We start from the raw sequence: 20,862 nt of genomic DNA, 5'->3' as shown, positions 1-20,862 counted from the left end.
TTGATAAACACATGGCCTTCCCATGTGAAATTCTGCTGGTACCTCCAGGACATCAAGGGACTCACACCCTTCCCATCATCTCATCTGGATGTGGATCAGTATGGGATTAACAGCCTCCTCTACTTCACAGAGTTGCTGTGAAAACTGACATTTTCTTAGCTTTAACTCACTTACACTGATTACAGATGTCTTACCATTTCACCTATCTCACCAATCCTTAAGGGAATTGAGAGGGAAACATAATAAATTCCCAGTGCATGTTAAACCAAGTGATACTCTTGATATTTATACCAGATTAGCCAATTCCTGTGAATTAAAAGTGGCCGATTAATTTCATCTGAAGTGGATAATCTTTATTTTCCATGATAAGATGGAACTGAGAATTCAACCCTAAATCTTCATTTATGAAAAATAATCAATGCATATTGAATTTTAGACATGGCTTCTGTTTCAGATAGATCAGCTATAAATATTTAGCTCAGATTATGTGGTCAGCGAGAACATTTCCAACATAAGAGCTCTGCAGACACTGTACAACTTAGTGCCACATCTGCTTGAGGTAAAGAGTGCACAGCAATGGTAGCTGTTTCCAAAGCCCTGGAAGTCACAAATCTCACCCGCAGAGGAGTTTGTGAAGGCAGAAACCTGCCTTACCAGAAGGGAACAGTGTGTCCTTTGGCTCTAAATAGTATTCAAAATAGCTCCTAAAAGGCCTCATTTTGTGGGGTATTATTTCACCAAAAAGGAAGAAAAAAAATCTGTAATCCTGAACAAAACCTCTTCAAAGTTTATGTTCTCAATAAACCGTTCACTGAGAACTGAAAATATAACTCAGTAATACAATAAATGCCCTAACAAATAGATCAGTTTCTTCACTTAATGCCTTTTACAAGCTTAAGCCAAATGGAGTGAAATGAAACCACCATCCACAGCCTGACCTGCAGGAGGCATGGTTAGCTGCCACCCTTTAAAGCAGGCATGGTGAATTTCTATCAGCTTTGGTGAATCTTGGGTCCTGATAAAAGAAGGGGAAATAGATAGCAGTTAACACTCCACAGAATTTTTTCGTGTTTATTTCCTTACAGACCTGACAGGGCCTGGAAATGTGGAATTAAAAATCCTTAAGACAAAAGACAATTATCTACATCCTTTACACAATGTCACCTTGTTTGCTGAAGGCATTACATTACACTACATACAACAACAAATGTTTGTTATGTCACATAGTTCCTTAGTGTTGGAAACCTGGGGGCAGTTTATCTGGGAGGCTCAGATTCAGGCCTGAAAGACTGTCCTGTCCTATTTTCTGATGTAGCTCATTTACATGTCTGTTGGCAGAGGCCTTTGTCACCATTTGGACCTCTCCACAGATCTGGACACGTGATGTAGCCGAGCCAATGAACAGAGAGTTCAAGTGGGGATAAGCTTAGAATTAGTATCCAGTCAACTCCCAATGCACACTACCGGCCACCAAAACTAGCCCTTGGTGATGTGGTATGGCATCGGACACACAATGGCAGATGAGGAGATCAGAAGACCCAAGGGGTCACTGAGAGCCACTGTGGAAGCTGCTGAACTTGATAATTACCAAAGATAGGTGGCACATATATTTTCTCTGTTTGTCTGGCTGGCTGGCTCTCTCTCTCTCTCTCTCTCTCTCTCTCTCTCTCTCTCTCTCTCTCTCTGTGTGTGTGTGTGTGTATATGCATAGCTCCTAAAATTGCCATTCGGACCATTTGCAAAAGTCCAAATCAGTAGTAGTAAAGTAACAACATCAATCAACCACTTCTAATATTTATTTCACAGACCGTGACATCTACAAAACTTCTCTATACTAGTTAAATAGTCTGGCCTTATAAATGACAAAAATAAAAATAATTATAAAGTTATAAGCTAAATGCCTGAAAATTCTACCACCATGACAAAACTATGCCCATCCTGTAGATAATATTTTAGTTATAGTTCAAATACATTATAATAGTTATTATGGTAATGTGAAGTCAGTTTCTTATTTTGGTCAATTTTTTTGATACTTAAAGAGAAACTGGTTTTGTGTTTTTATACATATTATCCTAACAATGCTTTATAATATTTGACTGGGTTCATAAGCTAGGACATATTAAACCCATACCCTTATCCCCTTAATCCTGGTTAAGTCAGTGTGAAGTCTTCAAAAAATGTTGATTACATTTTGACTTATTTATTTGGTGGGGGGGGTATGGGATCAGCAAACAAGTTTCAAGAGTTAGTTGTTTTTTCTCCCACCACATGGGTTCCAGGAGAGAGCTCAGCAGTAGACATCTTTACGTGATGGGCAATCATCATGGTCTAGGACCAAGTCTTTTTTTAAAGCATTAATCTACAAAATGGTCATGAGGACCTTCAACCTCCAGTCTTCACTTAGTTATTTCCTTAAGAGAAACTCTGGAGAGCAAAATTTACTGTGAAAAACATAACTTCCAAGACTCCCTGGTGAGTAAACTAAAATTCCAAACGACTGCCCTTGAGGCCATTCCCCACCTGGCTTCTTTCTTCACTGACCAATGGCCTTTTCTCCTACTCCCTTAACTCTGTACAGTCGTCACTGAGTCCCTTATGTGACAAGCTCTGTTACTGGTGCCTTCATGTGGCAGCAGGCCAGCCTACGTGCTTCCTTCTAATTACATTGCCTGTCTTCTTTTCTTTATGTACCAACCTCCCTCTGAAATCACCTTATTTTATTACTGTTTGTTTCTCTAGAATGGTGGTTCTCAACCTTCCTAACACTGTCACCCTTTAATAGTTCTCATGATGTGGTGACCCCCTAACATAAAATTATTTCTTTTTTACCTCCTGTCATTTTGCTACTGCCATGATTTGTAATTTAAACATCTGATATACAAGACACCTGATATGGGAATCCAAAGGGGTCCTGCCTCATAGGTTGAGAACAACAGCTCTAGAAGGTCACATCTCGGACAGCAGCAACCTTGCTGCACACTCTCAAGCACATGGAGATAGTGATAAGTACAATTCATTAAATGTGCTGAGGCATGACCATGACCTCCAATACACTTCCTTATTGTTTCCTGTGTCATCTGCCATTTTTCAGGGCCTCACACAGTAGTCAAATGGGCCGAGTGCTCCACTACTTCCCCGGAGTTGCTGTTTGTGAAGAAGAGTTGTAGTCCTAGCAGAGGTGCTAATAAAACTGTAGTTTAATAGAAAGCACGGAAAACACAAAAAGTTCATGCCCGCCCCCCGCCCCAAGGAAAATGACACTCAATCCCCAACTGCCACATGTTATACAGCCAGGCTTCCTTCATTTGGGGAACTTTCAGGGGCCAGCACACCTGGAGTGCAATGGATAAGGCTCACCGTGGGAATCCCCCCACCAGACGATGCTAGGCAGTACAAAAATGTGCAATTTCTTTAAAAAGTCACTCCATTGAAATGTTATGTCTTGGCCACTGAGATTTTTGTGTACACTGTCTTACATCCTGAACCCACAGTACCAGTCTTGTGTGCCTTGGCTCTGCCTTGTCTAACACAGTAAATGAGAAATGCATTAGGAACCTGTTCTTGGGGTTATAAGATAATTGTAGACAGAAAAATAAAATGTGTAAGAGGGGTTTAGATGTGTCCGTGAGGGAAACATTTGGAAGCTGATTTCAGAATCAAGCAAAGTGCTGCAGACAATGCTCTCCCTGTGCCGAGCTGCAGCTATTGTGAGGTGCGGCTATGGTGAGGTGCAGCTATGGTGAGGTGCAGCTATGGTGTGATGGGAGATGTCATTCTTTATATGTTTCTCATACTGGTTAATGAATAAAGCACTGTTGACCAATAGGAAAGGAAGATAGGAGGGACTAGGAGACAAGGAGGAAAGAGGAAGGAGGAGTCAAGATGGAGAGTCTGGAGAAAGCAGAATGCCGGCCGGCTCCCCGGTAAGAGAAGTCCATGTGGAAATACTAGATTAACAGAAATGGGTTAATAATTAAGACAGAGCTAGCCGATAAGAAACTACTAACGGGCCAACAAAATTATATCAAATAAAGAGTCTCTGTGTGTTAACTGGGGCTGGCACAGCAGCGGGACAAGCCCAGGCGGCGGGAGGAAAAACCTTACTCCTTACAATGGTGGGCTGCAGCTACAGGGGAAGTGAGGTGCAGCTATGATGGGCTGCAGTTGTGGTGAGCTGCAGCTGCCCGTGGCACAAGCACCCCCACCACAACCAAGGCAACTGCTGGTCTCAAGGTTACAGGATGCTATTCTCCACTATATTTACAGATGCAAAAATTCAGCCGGTGCATCTGACAATATAAGAAGACTATTTCAGGGCTGCAGCATTTGTCTCAAATGATACCTCCGTGGAAGGAATGTGACAGGAACCAACTCACCGGTCAATTTAAAATTAATATGAAAAATATCACAACACAATTCCAAGATGGAAACAAAACAAAAACAACAACAACAAACAGAAGACTAGCAAGATGGCTCAGCTTGCCACCAAACCTGGTGACCTGAGATCCATCCCTAGTACTCAGATGTTCCAAGAAAATCAGTCCCCGTAAGTTATTTTCTGACCTCTGCATGCACGTGCTGGCATGTGGAAACACACACACACACACACATACAAAATTGAAAACAACAAAATTGGAAGGGCTAAGATAGAAATAAATGTGTATATAAAATATTACATGAATTTGGGAGAGAAAAGTGAGAGGTAGATAAGAAGAAACGTAAGGGTAGGGAATGGGACAAAGATTCCATGCATGAAATATGGTGTTAAATATTGTGTGTAAAAATAGAGTTAAGAGTTAAATATTCTGTACAATTTTTTTTTGCGGCCACTCCCAGAACAATAAAAAACCAAGACGAGGCTGCATAGTTTAAGACGAGCATTTTGGCAATACATCTACAGAGCCTATTCTAAGCTTACCCTATGAAGAAGAATGAAGAACTGGTACTTTCTGCCCTGCTGGTGTCAAATATCCTTCTATTTGATGTCTTACTTTTGAACCTTTTGCACCATTAACATCACATTCTTAAAGTGCTAGAATTAGAAAATGCTATTCCCAACACAGAAGTGTTTGTTACATCATTGAGACTTTCACAGAATGATTTTTCTGCAGATGAAACCTCGGCTATGAACAGAAAACCTACCAACCACAGAACTGTAGGCATCTGCCTTTGCACAGGGAAGGCCACTCTGAAAGGCCATTACTACAGAAACACAGGTGTCCTGTAGTTCCGTACCTCATTTCTTAGGTAGAGGGATACACAGATTTTATTAAACAAGAGTCTCACTACCAACCGCCCCTTCATTCCTCTCATGTGGAGAAGGCTGTGAAACCAAAGGCACAGGACCTGTCACAGAAATGCAGGCAGTGTTTAAAGGGAAGCCCAACTTTTCAGGCATGCCTTTACATGAGGTAGGAGAAGGTGGGATGCTATCCACCACAGCTCTGAAGGTCTAGGGCCAATGGTATAGGCACAGTGTACTCAACTGAAGAAATGTACTTTTAGCTCTTCTGTAAAGGTATGGGAGCATTTTAAAACTTGGAAAAAAAAATGTTGTCTGATTACTCAGGAACTGACAAGGAAACTTCCCAAAGAATATTGATATTATATCAGAACCATACACAGCAGGCCTTATCTATAATTGGTATAAATAGCTGTTCCATATATAAACACACAACCAACTTACAAATATGCTAACATGTGTTAAACTTCTATGCACATCTTATCACCTTCTCTAAGTTCTGCTTTTAGCTTTGGAAGCCTAGCACAAATAGGTGATGAGGCTTAGAATACAAGTCAGCCAGCACCCCCAGAATTAGTGTGGCTAGAATCCAAACTCTGAAAGACCATTCCAGACACCCAAGAGAAATACATCCAACATTCAACAAAACTGAAGAATTTGAAATATGAAAATCTCAGATGTTCTGCGAGAAACTAAATCCTGGGGCAGAGTCAGGGGTTTGAATTTAAGTCTGCAGCTATGTGAGACATGAGTATGTATGGAAATGAAAACCCGGGTAGTAGTTAACTTGCTGAAAAACTTAATCCACCACCTAACACATTCTGCTAAGCATTTGCTATGAGCTCATCAGAAGTTATGTTGTGGTCTACCACCTAATGTAGAGGCCACTCTTGCTACCCATAAATATTGAACAACAATTAGATCTCACAAAATCCTCAGAGCAAAGGCATCAGTCACATTTTAAGCTGTCTAACAGCTACATGTAGCTGGTGTCAGTGGAGAGACATAGGGATTTCAGCAGTGCCTAAGGACCCACTGGATAGGACCACTTTAGTTCTTTAAATACTTGATGCAACTTCTGGACATTTCTAAATGTCCCCAAAGGAACTGGGTGGTTCCTGCACTGACACATCCTCACTTTTTAGATGAACAGTGGAGCTGGGGTTAAGAAAACAAAGAACGTGGCAGGTAGCAGAGAGTATAGCCCTGGGTTAGGGCCACACCCTACAGATGTGTGGGCTGACAAAGAAGAAGCTCTGTTGTAGGCTAAACACCACAATAAAGTGAACTCTTTCTCATTATTATTTAGAGACAGTAGGATTCTTTTGGTGGTTACAGCCTCAAAGTAATGGATGTAGGACAGTACAATTCTTAGGATAGAAAAAAATTACTAGGCGTAATTTTACTACAATCATATATATATATGTATATATATATATATATATATATAGAGAGAGAGAGAGAGAGAGAGAGAGGTGGACAATGCTATTTGTATTCATTTCATCTGTAAATAAACTGATGTGCTTAGTACTACCCAGGTGCAAACACGCAAGACGTGGTGGGTTCCTTCATTAAGTACCCTGTAAAATAATATCTGAGTCCACTCCTAAAAGTAGACTAATTTATCAACAAGGATACACAATCTAAGCAGGCAGCCATCTGGATTCTATACTGGAGAAATTTTAACCACTTTGGTAGAGAAAACAAAGCATAGCTATTTACCTCTTCTCCAGAAATACCTCACTAGCTGCCCTGCAGCCCTTGTTTTGGTTTTGCATTGTTTTATCAGAACATGCTGCCCTCTACAGGCCACATGAACAAATGCAAAGTTCAGCGGGAGCCTGATTCATTGAACTTATTTGTAAAGGCAAGATGGATTTGTAAAGACAAGATGGATGGAATCCAGGCAGGGGCGGGTGGTTGTGCCTGCATGTCTTCAAGCATTTGTGAACAAGGTAAGAAGCAATCCACATGTAAAGCTTAAAAAAAAAAATACCTTGCATCTTCAGCTGACACATGTAAGAAAACCTGTAAGTAGCTCTATAGTCCAATGGTGTTTTATTATTATTATTTTTTTAAAGAAACTTGTAAGCATGTTGACAGCCATTCCTGCCTTGTTTTAAATAGGAAGGAGAAGAGGGTACAGAAGACCAAGGAGGAAGGAAGCTTGATGTGGTTTTACAGCGGGTACTAACATCTCCAAAGTACCAATGTCTGTTTTGATCTAAAATTCAGTAAGTGGAAACTCAGCTCTAAATGGGGACATAAAACAAATGAATCCAAAGCAACATACATTACCTCACCCTTCAGTGTCTCAGCTTTTAAACCCATGCCAAAAAAAAAAAAAAAGTGATTAAAATCTGGCCTAAGGAAGGAGCTAAATCCGCCTCTTTGAAATGATTCTTCTCCAATAGCCATGCCATATACATATCCATCCTCTTTCTCTCCTTTCCTCCCTCCCTTCCTCCCTCCCTCTTTACCTCTGTCCCTCCCTCCTTCCTTCCTTCCTTCCTTTCTTCCCTCCCTCCCTCCCTCTCCATGCCCCACAGCTGGTGTAGTTATTAGTTTAGCCACTAAAGGATTTATTTGGACAAACATCACAAAGATGATGGCTGATTTAATTGAATTTATGATCAAATGTTTTTCAGTTCAGGAAGAGTGGGAAATCACTTATGGGGAGATTTGAATAATTTAAGGGAAGTTCTCTGTTTGGCATGATGTTTGTATATCAAGTCTTCAGGGATTAAATGCAGCTGAGAACTAGCAAAGATTTTATATGCAGAGACACAAAGATAAGCAGTGCAACAATGCAGCAAGGAGAGAGGCAGCCATCAACCTCTCCCATCCTACTTTTCTTAATGTATAGGCTGTCTGCAGAATGAGTAATCATGCACACACACACACACACACACACACACACACACACACACACACACACAGAGAGAGAGAGAGAGAGAGAGAGAGAGAGAGAGAGAGAGAGAGCAGAGAGGGAAAGAAGGAGAGAGAGAGAGAGAGAGAGAGAGCGAGATCAACTGTATCAAGTAAATTGTTCTGGCATCTTCCAAATGCTGAAATTATATATAGATGCTCTTAAGCAAAACAAAAAAGAATGGACTGGAAAACATATGTATATAATGCATTGTTGTTGTTGTTGGTAAAAGCACAGAATCAACCAATTCAGTCAATAGCATGGTGGATATAAGACACCAAGCATGGGACTGGTGCCTCAGGGTATGGACTTCCCTCAGAGTCTGAAGAGAAAGGCCAGCTGCCTTGGGAATCCTGTCTGCTTGCCTCTCCGGCCTTGACAAAGGCAGCAAAGCAATGCTCCCAGTCATCTTTCTTTGTGCTGCTAGAGATGAGTCACCTACTCTCTGCATTTTAAATATCTGAAACAAAGACAATTATTTTCAGTTCCAAGCCTGAAATAACAGATCAAGTGAGGATACCCAGGATCTTTACATCTGACCCAAGGTCTCCTCTCCTTTTGTGTGTTCAGGGCACCACAGAAAAATCACTAGGCATTTGAACTTGGTAACAGTGATTTGTATGTGTGTTTCTGTCAGTCTAATTGGGAAAACTGTCTAGAAGATGTATTTCAAGATTTAGGATAAATCACAGTTTTTCATTAATTATGTACAATGCTATTTGTTAACATATCACTCTTAGGAAGGAACTGTTGGGGGAGATAGAATTTTGTTTAACTGCAAGTATTTACAAGAAAAACAAAATGGTGCTCAGGCAGCTCAGCATGTCCCCTGGGAAGGTGGAAGGACATTCTAGCTGCCTGGGGACCTGCCTAAAAGCAGCATCCATGTTCAAGGAAAATTGCTTATTTGGAACTAAATTAAACTGACTGGCAGAGGAGGGCAGAGCACTGAAAAGCACAATGGAAGGTAATAGGGACTGAGGCCATTAAGGTATTGGGCAATTTACATTCAAACCTGCAACAGCAGAGCTCAGAGAGGTTAGTCAGCTTCCTGAATGCCGCAGGGCTCATAGTGGATGGATGACACCTAGGGTGGTCTTGGCTCCAGGTATTTTCTAGCCATTTGTGACAAAAATTGGATGTGCAGCCTTTCTTCCTCTTCTCTGCTTCCTCCTGGTTAGTATTGGTGACAGTTGTTGGCTGTATACTCTTAGGTAAGTAGGGACACTATGCACACAACTGATAATAGATACCTGCATCAACAACACAGTCTAGTAACTGTATCCTCATTGTAAGTGGAGGCGAATTCCCACAGGAAGCCCCCTAATGGAGGAGACACAATGTTTTATCAAAGCCAAGTAGGGTAAAGAGGGGTGTATGGGTACTAGTGATTACAGAAGATAATACCACTGTCTAAAAACATCTTTAGCCATATTCTTGATCATTTTGAGAGTGAAAAATTCACTAAATTCATAAACATTTCTTAATCAACAGAAAAGTGTGCCAGTAAGTGATGGGAGATGCCATTCTGTATATATGTTTCTCATACTGGTTAATGAATAAAGCACTGTTGGCCAATAGGAAAGGAAGATAGGAGGGACTAGGAGACAAGGAGGAAAGAGGAAGTAGTAAGGAGGAGTCAAGATGGAGAGTCTGGAGACAGCAGGATGCCAGCCGGCTCTCTGGTAAGACCACGTGGAAATACATAGATTAACACAAATGGGTTAATAATTAAGACAGAGCTAGCCGATAAGAAACAAGTAACTGGCAAACAGAATTATATCAAATACATAGTCTCTGTACGTTATTTGGGGCTGGGGGTGGTGGGACAAGACCCGCTGCGGGAGGAAAAACCTTACTCCTTACATATGGTGCCTACATGGCTAATAAGAACTTCCACTTACAATTTAACAAAAGCTTAAAAAAGGATGTTAGAAACAAAAGAACAGAGGCAAGCAAGGTTTCTTGGTAGCAGCATTTTTCTCGGTTGAACTCTGCATTGCAAGAGACAAGCAGACATTTGCACGGCTCCTTTAAGGGAGGTTTCTTGACTCAGCATAAGCGGCAAAAAACCGCAAAGCTTTTAAGAAACTCTGCTAACAATTCATTGGTGTGTATGAGAGCTGGCAATGGCAATGACCACATCTCCAAGCCGGCAACATGCTGCTGGATGGCATTGCAGACCAAGGCAGTGAGCACAGCTCTCAGTGCTGGCGGTAAACCGTGGAAGAAACAACTATGACTTTCATTTTAGCAATGTTGTTGTTTACCAGATAAAAGACTCATGGCAACAAAAAAAAAAAAAAAAAAAAAAAAAAAAAAAGATAAAGATTTACAGTAAAGACAGATACACACACACACACACACAAAACACTAAAGGTTTACAATGTTACAATGTGTTCTAAAAAATATGTAGACTTGGAAGAAAAATAAATAAAATGCTTTTAAAAATACAGCAAGCAGCTGGATGTGGTGGCACACACCTTTAATCCCAGCACTCCGGAGACAGAGGCAAGCAGATCTCTGTGACTTCCAAGTAAACTTGGTATGCAGAGTCAGTTCCAGGACAGATAAGAGTTACACTGAGAAACCCTGTCTCAAAAAACAGAAAAGAAACAGAATAATAAAAAAGCCACAGATGGAGAGAATCTGGATACTGTACAGTATTATATTGTCTTTGTATTGTTTGATTGCTATGGAAACAACAACTGTTAAAGGAAATGCTGCTGTATTAATTCAATTTATATATGTTAAAATGCTTTGACTTCAAAATTTAAGTCTAAGGACAAGTTACTGGGGAAAAGGATTTCTATTTTTGTTTACACTGAAAATAAAAAGCCGTGGATTCCTTCCAGACTAATGTGGTTTGAGCAAGCCAGACCCACTGAAACAGCGTTCCTGGTGATCCAACATTCAAAACAGCTTGAACAAGGCAGCCTTGCAGACTATAGTCAGGATTTCTGTGTCTTCTAAGGATTCCCATGACAGCACCCCCTACCAGTAGGAAGCAGTTTGGAAAGAACGATGCCCAAATTCCCAAATATTGTTTATAAATGTTTGTTTTCATTTAAATGGGGTTGGTTATAAATGGTTGATGACCACAACCAATCTCTTTTTAAAGGTAAGAAGGGCATTATGGTACAGATATGAATACTTTTTGTTGGAATGGATTTTCATTTATTGATACAAATTTAAGGTCAATTTTGTGATAAGTATATTTCTCCCCTTGTTTAAGTATTGTGTTTATATAGCTCATTTAAAAATGTAATGTATAATTTAGTACAGATTTTAGATAGTTACCTATAATAGTCAAAACTTATAGCTAGGTGAATTAGGTTTTCTAGATATGCAGAGATGTATTTGATATAGATAGCCATTCTTCAAACCTTTCAAAGACCTACAGAATATGGTACTTAAAATGGTTTAGGGTTTTTCTTGACAATGAGGCACAATTGCCCTGGCAACACCATCTGCGTTGGAGAAAGGAAGATGGACATTGAAGAAACTCGTTATGGAATTTACTTCCAATATGGCAAGACTAGCCATTTGGACAAGATACTAATCTTGTCTGGACTGTTTGACTTTATGTTGTATAAACTGGACATGCAGGACCCACAGAAAAGTGACTGCTGATTCAAGATGGACATTGCTACAGAGTTTCTGCTTCATGGAAGTGTCTGCCAGACAGTCTTCAGGACACAGAGAAAAATGACTGACAAACCGCCAGTACAAGAAAACAGTTTAAAATTTCCTGCTTTGCTGAAGAGTCTGCCAGACACTCTATGGCCTATGGGCTGAAGATGGGAGATTACAAAAGAACTTCAGGGACTGACCAGGTAGTGAGTTGTCTCTGTCATTTCTAGAGTTTATATATTATCCTTCTGTGGTCTTTGAGGGAGTTGAAGACAAATAGTTATGGTTATAGTTTTCCCTAGTTAGGATTAAAGATAAGTTATATATAGGACTTCAGACTCACAAAGATAGGATAGATGATGGAATATTTTCTTTAAATCATGCTAAATGTTAATGGACTAAATATTGTTAACTGTGATTCTTACTTGATAACTGTTGTGTTATATATTTTGCTATGTTAAGGTTAAAACCCTTCTTTTTATTTAAGACAGAAAAGAGGAGATGATGGGAGATGTCATTCTGTAAATATGTTTCTCATACTGGTTAATGAATAAAGCACTGTTGGCCAATAGGAAAGCAAGACAGGCGGGACTAGGAGACAAGGAGGAAAGAGGAAGGAGTAAGGAGGAGTCAACATGGAGAGACTGGAGAGAACAGAGGTCCGGGTCCACTCCCCGGTAAGATGAGACCATGTGGAAATAGTAGATTAACAGAAATGGGTTAATAATTAAGACAGAGCTAGCCTATAAGAAACTAGTACCTGGCCAACAGAATTATATCAAATACAGAGTCTTGTTGTGTTCATAGGGGTTGGCGCAGCGGCGGGACAAGACCAGTGGTGGGAGGAAAAACCTTACTCCTTACAAGTAAGTGTTGAGGGAAGGAATCAAATTATAGCAACTTCTAAATAATAATAATAATAATAGTAATAGTAATAATAATAATAAAAACCCTGCATTTTTGTTTATGTGTGACATTATGAATAGTGACAATTCTTGGCATTCTAAAGTTTACATATGAATATATGTATCCTGAGGGCACAGTGAGAGGGATTTGGTACTTGATTTTGGGGATTTACTTAGAAAATGGAGCCCTCGTCGATAGCATTTCCTATGTGGTGAGCAGGAAACTGGCATCTGCCATATTTTCTGAGCAGAATGAAGGGAGATCATGGAAATTGGAACTATACCGGAGAGGTGAATTCTTCAGGGAGTTCAAAAAGGGTAGAGAGCTGTGTGTCTAACCCCTACCAGCTCCCAAAAGGAGGGGGGAGAGGAATGGGAAGCAGGAGGAAGAGAGACCACAGTAGAAGAATGGAAGAGAGTACTTGTATAGGTAGAGCCTCTGTGTGTGTATGTGTGGGGGCATGGCACCTGCAGAGGGAAGAGGTGGGGGAGGGTTGTCTTTTGGATTTTCTTTGATAGTCTTTCCCTGCAGATTTGTCACTCTCATCAGGTACTCCCAAGCTACTGTCTTCTCAGAGTGTTTACAAGTAAAAATGGAGGTGGGAAATAAGAAGAAAGAAAGACCTCCAGACATTTAGGTACAAAATGCAGTGTCATTTAGACATTATGCTTATATAAACCTGGTATACATTTAATAAATGAATACTTCACATACAGGTTAACAGCTGTGTTGCTCAATATGGTAGCTACTAACTACATGACTCTGCATATCAGTTAAGTAAATTCAAATTAAACTGAAGTTGAGTTCCCAAAGCATACACTCCAATGGCTCTGATAGTGGGTTTAGAAATGTCACGTCAAACTTTCAGTTATCATCAGGCTTCCTGAGCATAATCTCTTTTAAAACTCTCTGCTAAGAACAGACACTGATTCCTTCCTCGTGCATAATTTTGGACGTATCTCTTCTGAACCAGGCAGGGTGGATTATGTCTGAGCTGGCTAGGGCTGGGTTTACTCTGCTTTACCCAGGGCTCGTGACTACACAGGGAATCCTTTATCTTCATGTAAACAGAATGGCTTCCTAAGACGTCCTCTTTACTAGTAATTCCTCTAGGCCGTCAATAGGCTACTTACCATGGTAGGTAGAGCTTGCCACTGTGACCAAGGTTACCTACCTCACATCAGAGAGATAAATCCAGGCTTCCTAGGTAGTCTCAACCTAATAATAGAAACATTTTGAAACAGAGGATTTTCCCCACTGGAGGCAGAATGAAAAGTTAGTGAGACCTGGAGCTGGTTGGAAGGAGGAGGCGGTAATGGGAGTAAACATACAGGAAGTCTTAAAGAGCTGTTTGATGCTCCCATCCCATGATAGCAAGAACAGAGAGGCCTACGCTCTCTACACAGGAGGAACTTAGCTGCTAATGTCCTGAATGAGCCTGAAAGAAAATTCTCCACAGGAGCCTCTAGGTGGGAGGCCAAATCAGTCCATTAGAGATTTTACCTTCTGTGGAAGTAGCTAGGTACCTCCAGATTTCTCCCCTACAGAAGTGTGAGATAACATTTATAGACACACCCATGGCCCCTTGATACAGTGGCTAGGGAATATAAATGCCCACTCTGTGTTGGCAGACGCAGAACTGCCCTGCTGGAATCTTCTCAGGGCACAGTTCAAGAAAGGCCTCTCCTGTCAGCCTACCTGCCCCTGGGAGCTCGGGGCTGCTGCAGAAAATGCTGCGGGGTTTTCCTCCTTAATGAGCTGCCCAGCAGAAGGGTGGCATTAACCACACCAGAGGTCTGTGTACTTTTGGATGAAGAGGCCAATACATAATCCAAAGGCTGAAAAACAATGACTGTTGCCAACTCTCAAGCCTGGCACGTACTGCCAATTAGCAAGAGAGAAGATGGCTATTTCCTGTCTGTCAGAAGAACAAAACCTGCCACCTGGCAGATAACAAACAGCATGGGGCCTACCCTTGGCCACCACAGGAGCAGTTAATATGAATAGATTTTTGCTAACAGAGAGAGAGAGAGAGAGAGAGAGAGAGAGAGAGAGAGAGAGAGAGAGAGAGAGAGAGAGAAGAAACCTGGCTACAACACAAAGTAACTGGGTAAGTCCCTCAGGGCAATGAGGGTTGGTGGAGTAGGTAAAGAGTTTCACTTGCAGGAAGTAAGTGGGTGGTTGGCAGAGCTATCAACCCCTGCTCTTAGTTGTTATAAGTCCAACCTTCCTCCCACCACAGGACACTCCCCAGTAATGGTACACAGAAGGCATAAGCTGGTGTTCAGAAAGCTGAAGACACTTCTTTTCCCTGACACCCTTTCCTGCTTCTTCTGCTGAATGAAGTCCAGACTAAGGACATTAATTTTGGAAGAGATCTTTCGACCCAGAGATGTGCTAAGAAGAAATAGAACCAGGTTGTTTTCAAGTCCATATGACAACTGGACTGACAGTGCAACAGTCCCTTTACAAAACTCAGCTGTGCATACATTCCAAGCTGGGATTTGTTTTTTTTTTTTTTCAATTGTATCAATCATTCGCCTCTACCCTGTTTTCATATTGCTGTTACTTATCAGTAATCAACAAGGCCATTAGAGATTTCTCTTTGTGAAAACTGTCCCAACTGTATGTTCACATATAGCTTAATTATACCTTTTTTTTTTTTTTTGAGTTTCTAGGACACCTGCCAGGATCCCCTACAACACCCTTCTTTATGGCCCCCCTCCCTTTCTTTTCTGTACTCCCCATCTGCAAACTCCTAGGAGTCAAGGGATTGAGTGAATCACCCTAACAAATATTCACACAAAGCTTTGAGGAACTGCACTAATGACTCATTATCATGAAAACAAATGTCCCCAGAAACTGCTTTAACCTGCCTTCCAGCAAGCAGGGGAGCCTTCTGGGCCTTGAAACCATACCACATATGTGTGTCCAAGGCCAAACAAGAGACCTGCTTGCTTATGTGTTGAAGACGACATGTTCAAGGGAAAAGAATGTGGTGAGAAACTACATGCTACACATCCTTCTGTGAATGTACTTAAATTCACAGATATAGGCAGCTGGCAAACACAGCCCATCCCCAAATTAAGAGAGGATGGCATTTCAAAATGTCTGGTTTAGAGCTGATCACCCCAATAAGTACCCCCACCCTAAAGCCAATCAATGATGCAGAAAATAATTTCTTTGAAAATATTATGAAAGAAAGTCTCCAGGCACTAGATAAATTAAAACTGCTACTTTGAAGTAAATAGATTTATAACAAAAGTCATCAGCAGTGAACAAAATGCTCAAGTGGATGATATTAAGATCTGGCTTGACTCAATTGCTCCCCCTAGTGTACCGATAGTGTTCTTACCTTCATTATATTTCTATGCTGGCCAAGAAATGCACATCTCTAGTCTATTTTACCATGTATTGTTTTATCAGGTAGTTTTAAATCAACTTTGAGCATGGCAGAGTGTAAAAGATGACCTTTCTATTTCTTGAAAGGAGCTGATCTAAATCTTAATGACCCACCATGTCAGATACAATGGCAAGAAAAACAGTGGATTGCCCCTAACAGAAACGTGCAAAGTGAAAGCTTGTTCCACCAATGTTACTTTACCTCCTATTTCATGCTTTATGCATTACCTAGAGGTCATTTTTAAAATACATACTGGAGGTTAAACATGGACCTGGATAAAATATTCAAGGGATGTTCAAGAGCACAAAATTGGGTTAGTTCTAAATATTCCAAATTCGGGCTTGTGGATTGGTTAGGACACAGAAGCACCACAGGGTGTTTCCTTTTCTGTTTTCTCATGCTCAAGGGTGGCTTCATCAGTGCCTTTGTATTTACTGCATGTTTAAAAACACCAACTACATGCACTCTTAGGTGAAATCCAATTGTGCTTAAGAAGCTTGCAGGAGCAGCCTCAGAGAAGGGCAGGGAGAAGCTGGCCTCAATCCATTTGGTATGCCTGGACCTCACTTTACCAGTCATGAGCTGGATTTTCCAGATGTGTCTTCTGTGACTTAGTGGTTTATCCTTAGTTCCCATTTCAAAACTCTGAAACCTCCCAGATTGTTCAGCTGTTAAAAAGTTCCAAAGCAAGCAAATTCTTGGAATCTCACCCCTCTCTCCCTGCTGGAGCATATACACTAGGACTTTTCTCCAGCCAAAATAATAAAAAATCTTTTAAGTGGCTGAAATTCTTGGTGGATTGCACATACGTGCCAATGTCAGAAAAGTATAAATAGGGAGATTTACAAGAGAAATAGAATGAGTCTTCATAATTCCAATGAAATAAAATGGACTATTTTGGACAGTTAAAAAACAGGACATAATTTTATGAAATTCAGATTTGCCTCTATTTAGCCCCCAACCCCCTTTATGATGGAAGAGCTTCCTGGATCATGCATTTTTAGTATGAAGGAAGAAAGGGGCTTCCTTTCCTTTAGTGATGATCATTTTTATTTTTAAACTGATATTTTTCTTTATGTTTGGCTTTCCAATTTGGGCATCTACTGTATCTTTTGTTATCTTCCTTTACCACTGTTACATTATTAAAGAACATTAAAAAAATTCAGAAGATAAAATTATACCTATGGAGCTGGGCATGGTAGCACTTAAGAGGCACAGGCAGGTGATCTCTGTGAGTTTGAGGCCAGCCTGCTCTACAGAGTGATTTCTAGGACAGCCAGAGCTGTTACACAGAAAGACCCTGTTTCCAACCACTGCCCCAAATAAGGCCACTGATGTATGTGAAATCAGCTAAGATTTCCACTGGTGTAACCTAGGGCAGATATGGTAGCTTTTCACCAGTGTAACCCAGGGCAGATGTGATAGTTTTCCACTGGTGTAACCCAGAGCAGATGTGGCAGTTTTTCACTGGTGTAACTCAGGGCAGATGTGGCAGTTTTTCACTGGTGAACCCAGGGCACATGTGGCAGTTTTCCACTGGTGAACCCAGGGCAGATGTGGCAGTTTTCCAGTGGTGTAACTTAGAGCAGATGTGGCAGTTTTCCAGTGGTGTAACCCAGGGCAGATGTGGCAGTTTTCCACTGGTGTAACTTAGAGCAGATGTGGCAGTTTTCCAGTGGTGTAACCCAGGGCAGATGTGGCAGTTTTCCACTGGTATAACTCAGGGCAGATGTGGCAGTTTTCCAGTGGTGTAACCTAGGCCAGATGTGGCAATTTTCCACTGGTGAACCCAGGGCAGATGTGGCAGATTTTCACTGGTGTAACCCAGGGCAGATGTGACAGTTTTCCACTGGTGTAACCTAGGCCAGATGTGGCAGTTTTCCACTGGTGTAACTCAGGGCAGACGTGGCAGTTTTCCACTGATGTAACCCAGGGTAGTTTTCCACTGGTGAACCCAGGGCAGATGTGGCAGTTTTTAACCGGTGTAACCCAGGCCAGATGTGGCTCATATGTGAGCTGGATTACTTGTGATCAGCTACTTAGATTGAAGGTTCTCCTTCTCAAGGAACCTTTGCTCTCTTTGGCAGGCTAACATCCCCCAAAGTTTCCACAGATCCGACAATGCCTACCTTTAAAGGCATTGTTACTTAATTTTGAAACTTAATGTTAATAATATTGTTACTTAATTTTGAGCAGCAACCTATTTTTGTTTTTGTTTGGGGATTAGCTTACCATAATTATTAACCAAATAATTTGAATTCTTGAAAATAATTTTAAGTCCATTATATAGTACAAGCTATTTCATCAATTGTTTCAGTTCAGTAATTGTCTACAAATTTAAAAAAATTCTACAACTTAAAAATAGTTACTAGTACATATATACATTGTACAATGTTATTGGATTTCATATCTTCATTAAAACATATCATGTCCTTTACCTTACATACCTACACTATTCTCTCCTATTTTCCCAGATTGTAGTTCTTTCTTTCTCCTTTTTGAATGGTGACATTTCTACTTTTATGCTATTTGTGGGTTTGTACAAAATCTAGCCTCTATATATAATAGAAAACATGCCATATTTATTTCTCTGACTAATGTATTTTGCTTAGTATGATGTTTCCAGTTCCACCTACCTTCCTGCAAAAGGACTAATTTCAGAATGCAGCCTGAAGAGGGTGTGCCTCCCAGGGAACTGAGTGAGCCTTCAATTGCTGAGAACAGCTAGTATATGAGCATGAATGAGCCAGGTATATTCCACTCAGGAACATATACAATGGAATACAAGTCAGCCTACTACAGAGATGCTTGCTGTGCTGTGATTAGCAGGGCATGGTTCATAACGGCCAACTTAAGACATTGACCTTGGTGTCTATCAATACATGAAGAAATAAAGAAAATGTGGTATGCAAATACAACGGAACTCTATCTATCAATGAACAATGAGAGAGAAAATACATGATACATTTGAAGAAAAGTATCATGGAATTCATCACTTTGTACAATGCACATACACTAATAATGAAAATAGCTACATGCATTATTTTTTTAAGAAAAGATCTGTAGGAGGCAAAAATGATCATACCAGCCATTTTCCTAAATACATAATTAATTTTGAAATATGGTTAAATCTTTAAATTATTGCAGAATGTAATATATTCATCTTAAGATTTTCTCACTATCAGCTGCCTACCGTGTCTGCTGACAGCATTGATTAAATGCATTCTTATATAAAATTTTTCCTCTTATTGACATAATCAGCAATGACCCAAATTAAAATGTCACATCGGTACAAAGACTGTTCTACCAGATTCTCTACAGATAACATGTTAGAATGAGTGATAGTTTACTTAATCAAAGGAGTTACAGTTACATTTTCTGCAGTGTGGTATTTGAAATGTGACGTAAAAGCTAAAAGGGGACAACTTGGCCTAACTCCTGGTGATCTGCTAACAGGTTGAAATGTAATCAAGACTCCTGGATGACTTGTAAACCCCAAGCTTTTCAAACCAATAAATACATTTATTTTATTTACTAGTTATTCTCATGTATGTGGGTATTTGTGGACGACTACATGTAGAGGTCAGAGGACAGCTTTGTGGAGCCAATTCCCTCCTCCTACTTTCTTGTGGGTTCTGGGGATTAAATTAAAGTTGTTAGGACAGTGTGGCAACCTTTCAAACCATCACACCAACCTTCATGCAATAAGATCAGATGAAATGAGAGAAATAGAAAAAAAGAGAGTATATATACTTTAAGTGATTCATTTACCTGTCTCCCCAGTGTGGTGTAGAGGGGGAAAGTAGGTTAATTGGAAAAAAAATTATTTTTATCTAACTCAGCAATAGTCCTCATACCATTTGTTATAAATCTGTTACTATAGTGTATTTTGTGTTATTCTTCCAATACTAAATACTTCCCAGCACTTAGTTACAAGATGGACTACAGTAGATTCTAGAATTTACAATTCTCATACAATGCCACATTGCTCTAAAGAACCCAAATACACTGGCTATTGACTGTCTGAACATGGTAGATGGTATGCAGTAAGGATTAATTTGTGTTTAAGTGAATGGATGGATACATCAGTGAATAGAGGAAGTATGCTGTGACAAACTCACTCAGCAAGTTTCAGATTTGGGAAGGGGAGCACCATCTGTGTACAGACTTACTTATTCCATGCTTGTCTGAGGCTTTTAGAGCTGTACACCGTAAAGCGTTCTGAAATAAAAGAGAAAAACAATAAGCAATCTATTTATCAAATGTATACATCACAAGTCTGTTGAAGAAGATAACCCGTTAAGAGTCTCACTTGCAGCAAATCCTCGCTCCCTGTGCCTCCCAAGTTGAGGGTTCAAGGCCATGCACCACCGCACTCAAGAACAGTCAGCATTGTCAAGAGACTCTGCTTGATTTGACTGTAGTTACACATGGGCATAGAAGGACCATACCCTTTAGATAGAGTAGTTTATAAATAGTGAAACTGGAGGAACGTGACCCTGACAACAATGAAATACTGTTATCTAGCCCAGTGTGATTTCTTTCACAAGCTAGTCTGTTCATAGTTATTAATGAATGAATTAAAAAAGTAAGTACATATTACAGTTTCAGAACAATATGTAGCTTTACAGAAGAATATCGGCACACTGGACAAGAGAAACTTGCTGACAAACTTGTATCTTCAAGCAAATGTAGCAGTGTTGAATCTCTGACGTTAGTATACATGGTAGTCATGCATGTTCAAAGCCA

The 20,862-nt window shown here is 40.3% G+C and overlaps 1 protein-coding gene across 1 annotated transcript in view; it reads right to left on the bottom strand.

Annotated features, from left to right (window-relative positions):
* The window catches only part of LOC127214209 (cyclin-dependent kinase 14-like), a 251,280-nt gene that overhangs the window by 113,176 nt on the left and 117,242 nt on the right, over positions 1–20,862 (bottom strand). The window contains exon 5 of the mRNA XM_051174609.1: positions 20,286–20,334. Within this exon, the coding sequence (XP_051030566.1) occupies positions 20,286–20,334 (49 nt within the window). The remainder of the gene's footprint in view (positions 1–20,285; positions 20,335–20,862) is intronic.

The sequence above is a fragment of the Phodopus roborovskii genome, unplaced genomic scaffold (genome assembly GCF_943737965.1).
Source record: "Phodopus roborovskii unplaced genomic scaffold, PHOROB, whole genome shotgun sequence".
Classification (NCBI taxonomy): Eukaryota; Metazoa; Chordata; class Mammalia; order Rodentia; family Cricetidae; genus Phodopus; species Phodopus roborovskii.
The sequence above is the reverse complement of the archived record's forward strand: the minus strand, read 5'-3'. Positions and strand labels throughout refer to the sequence as shown.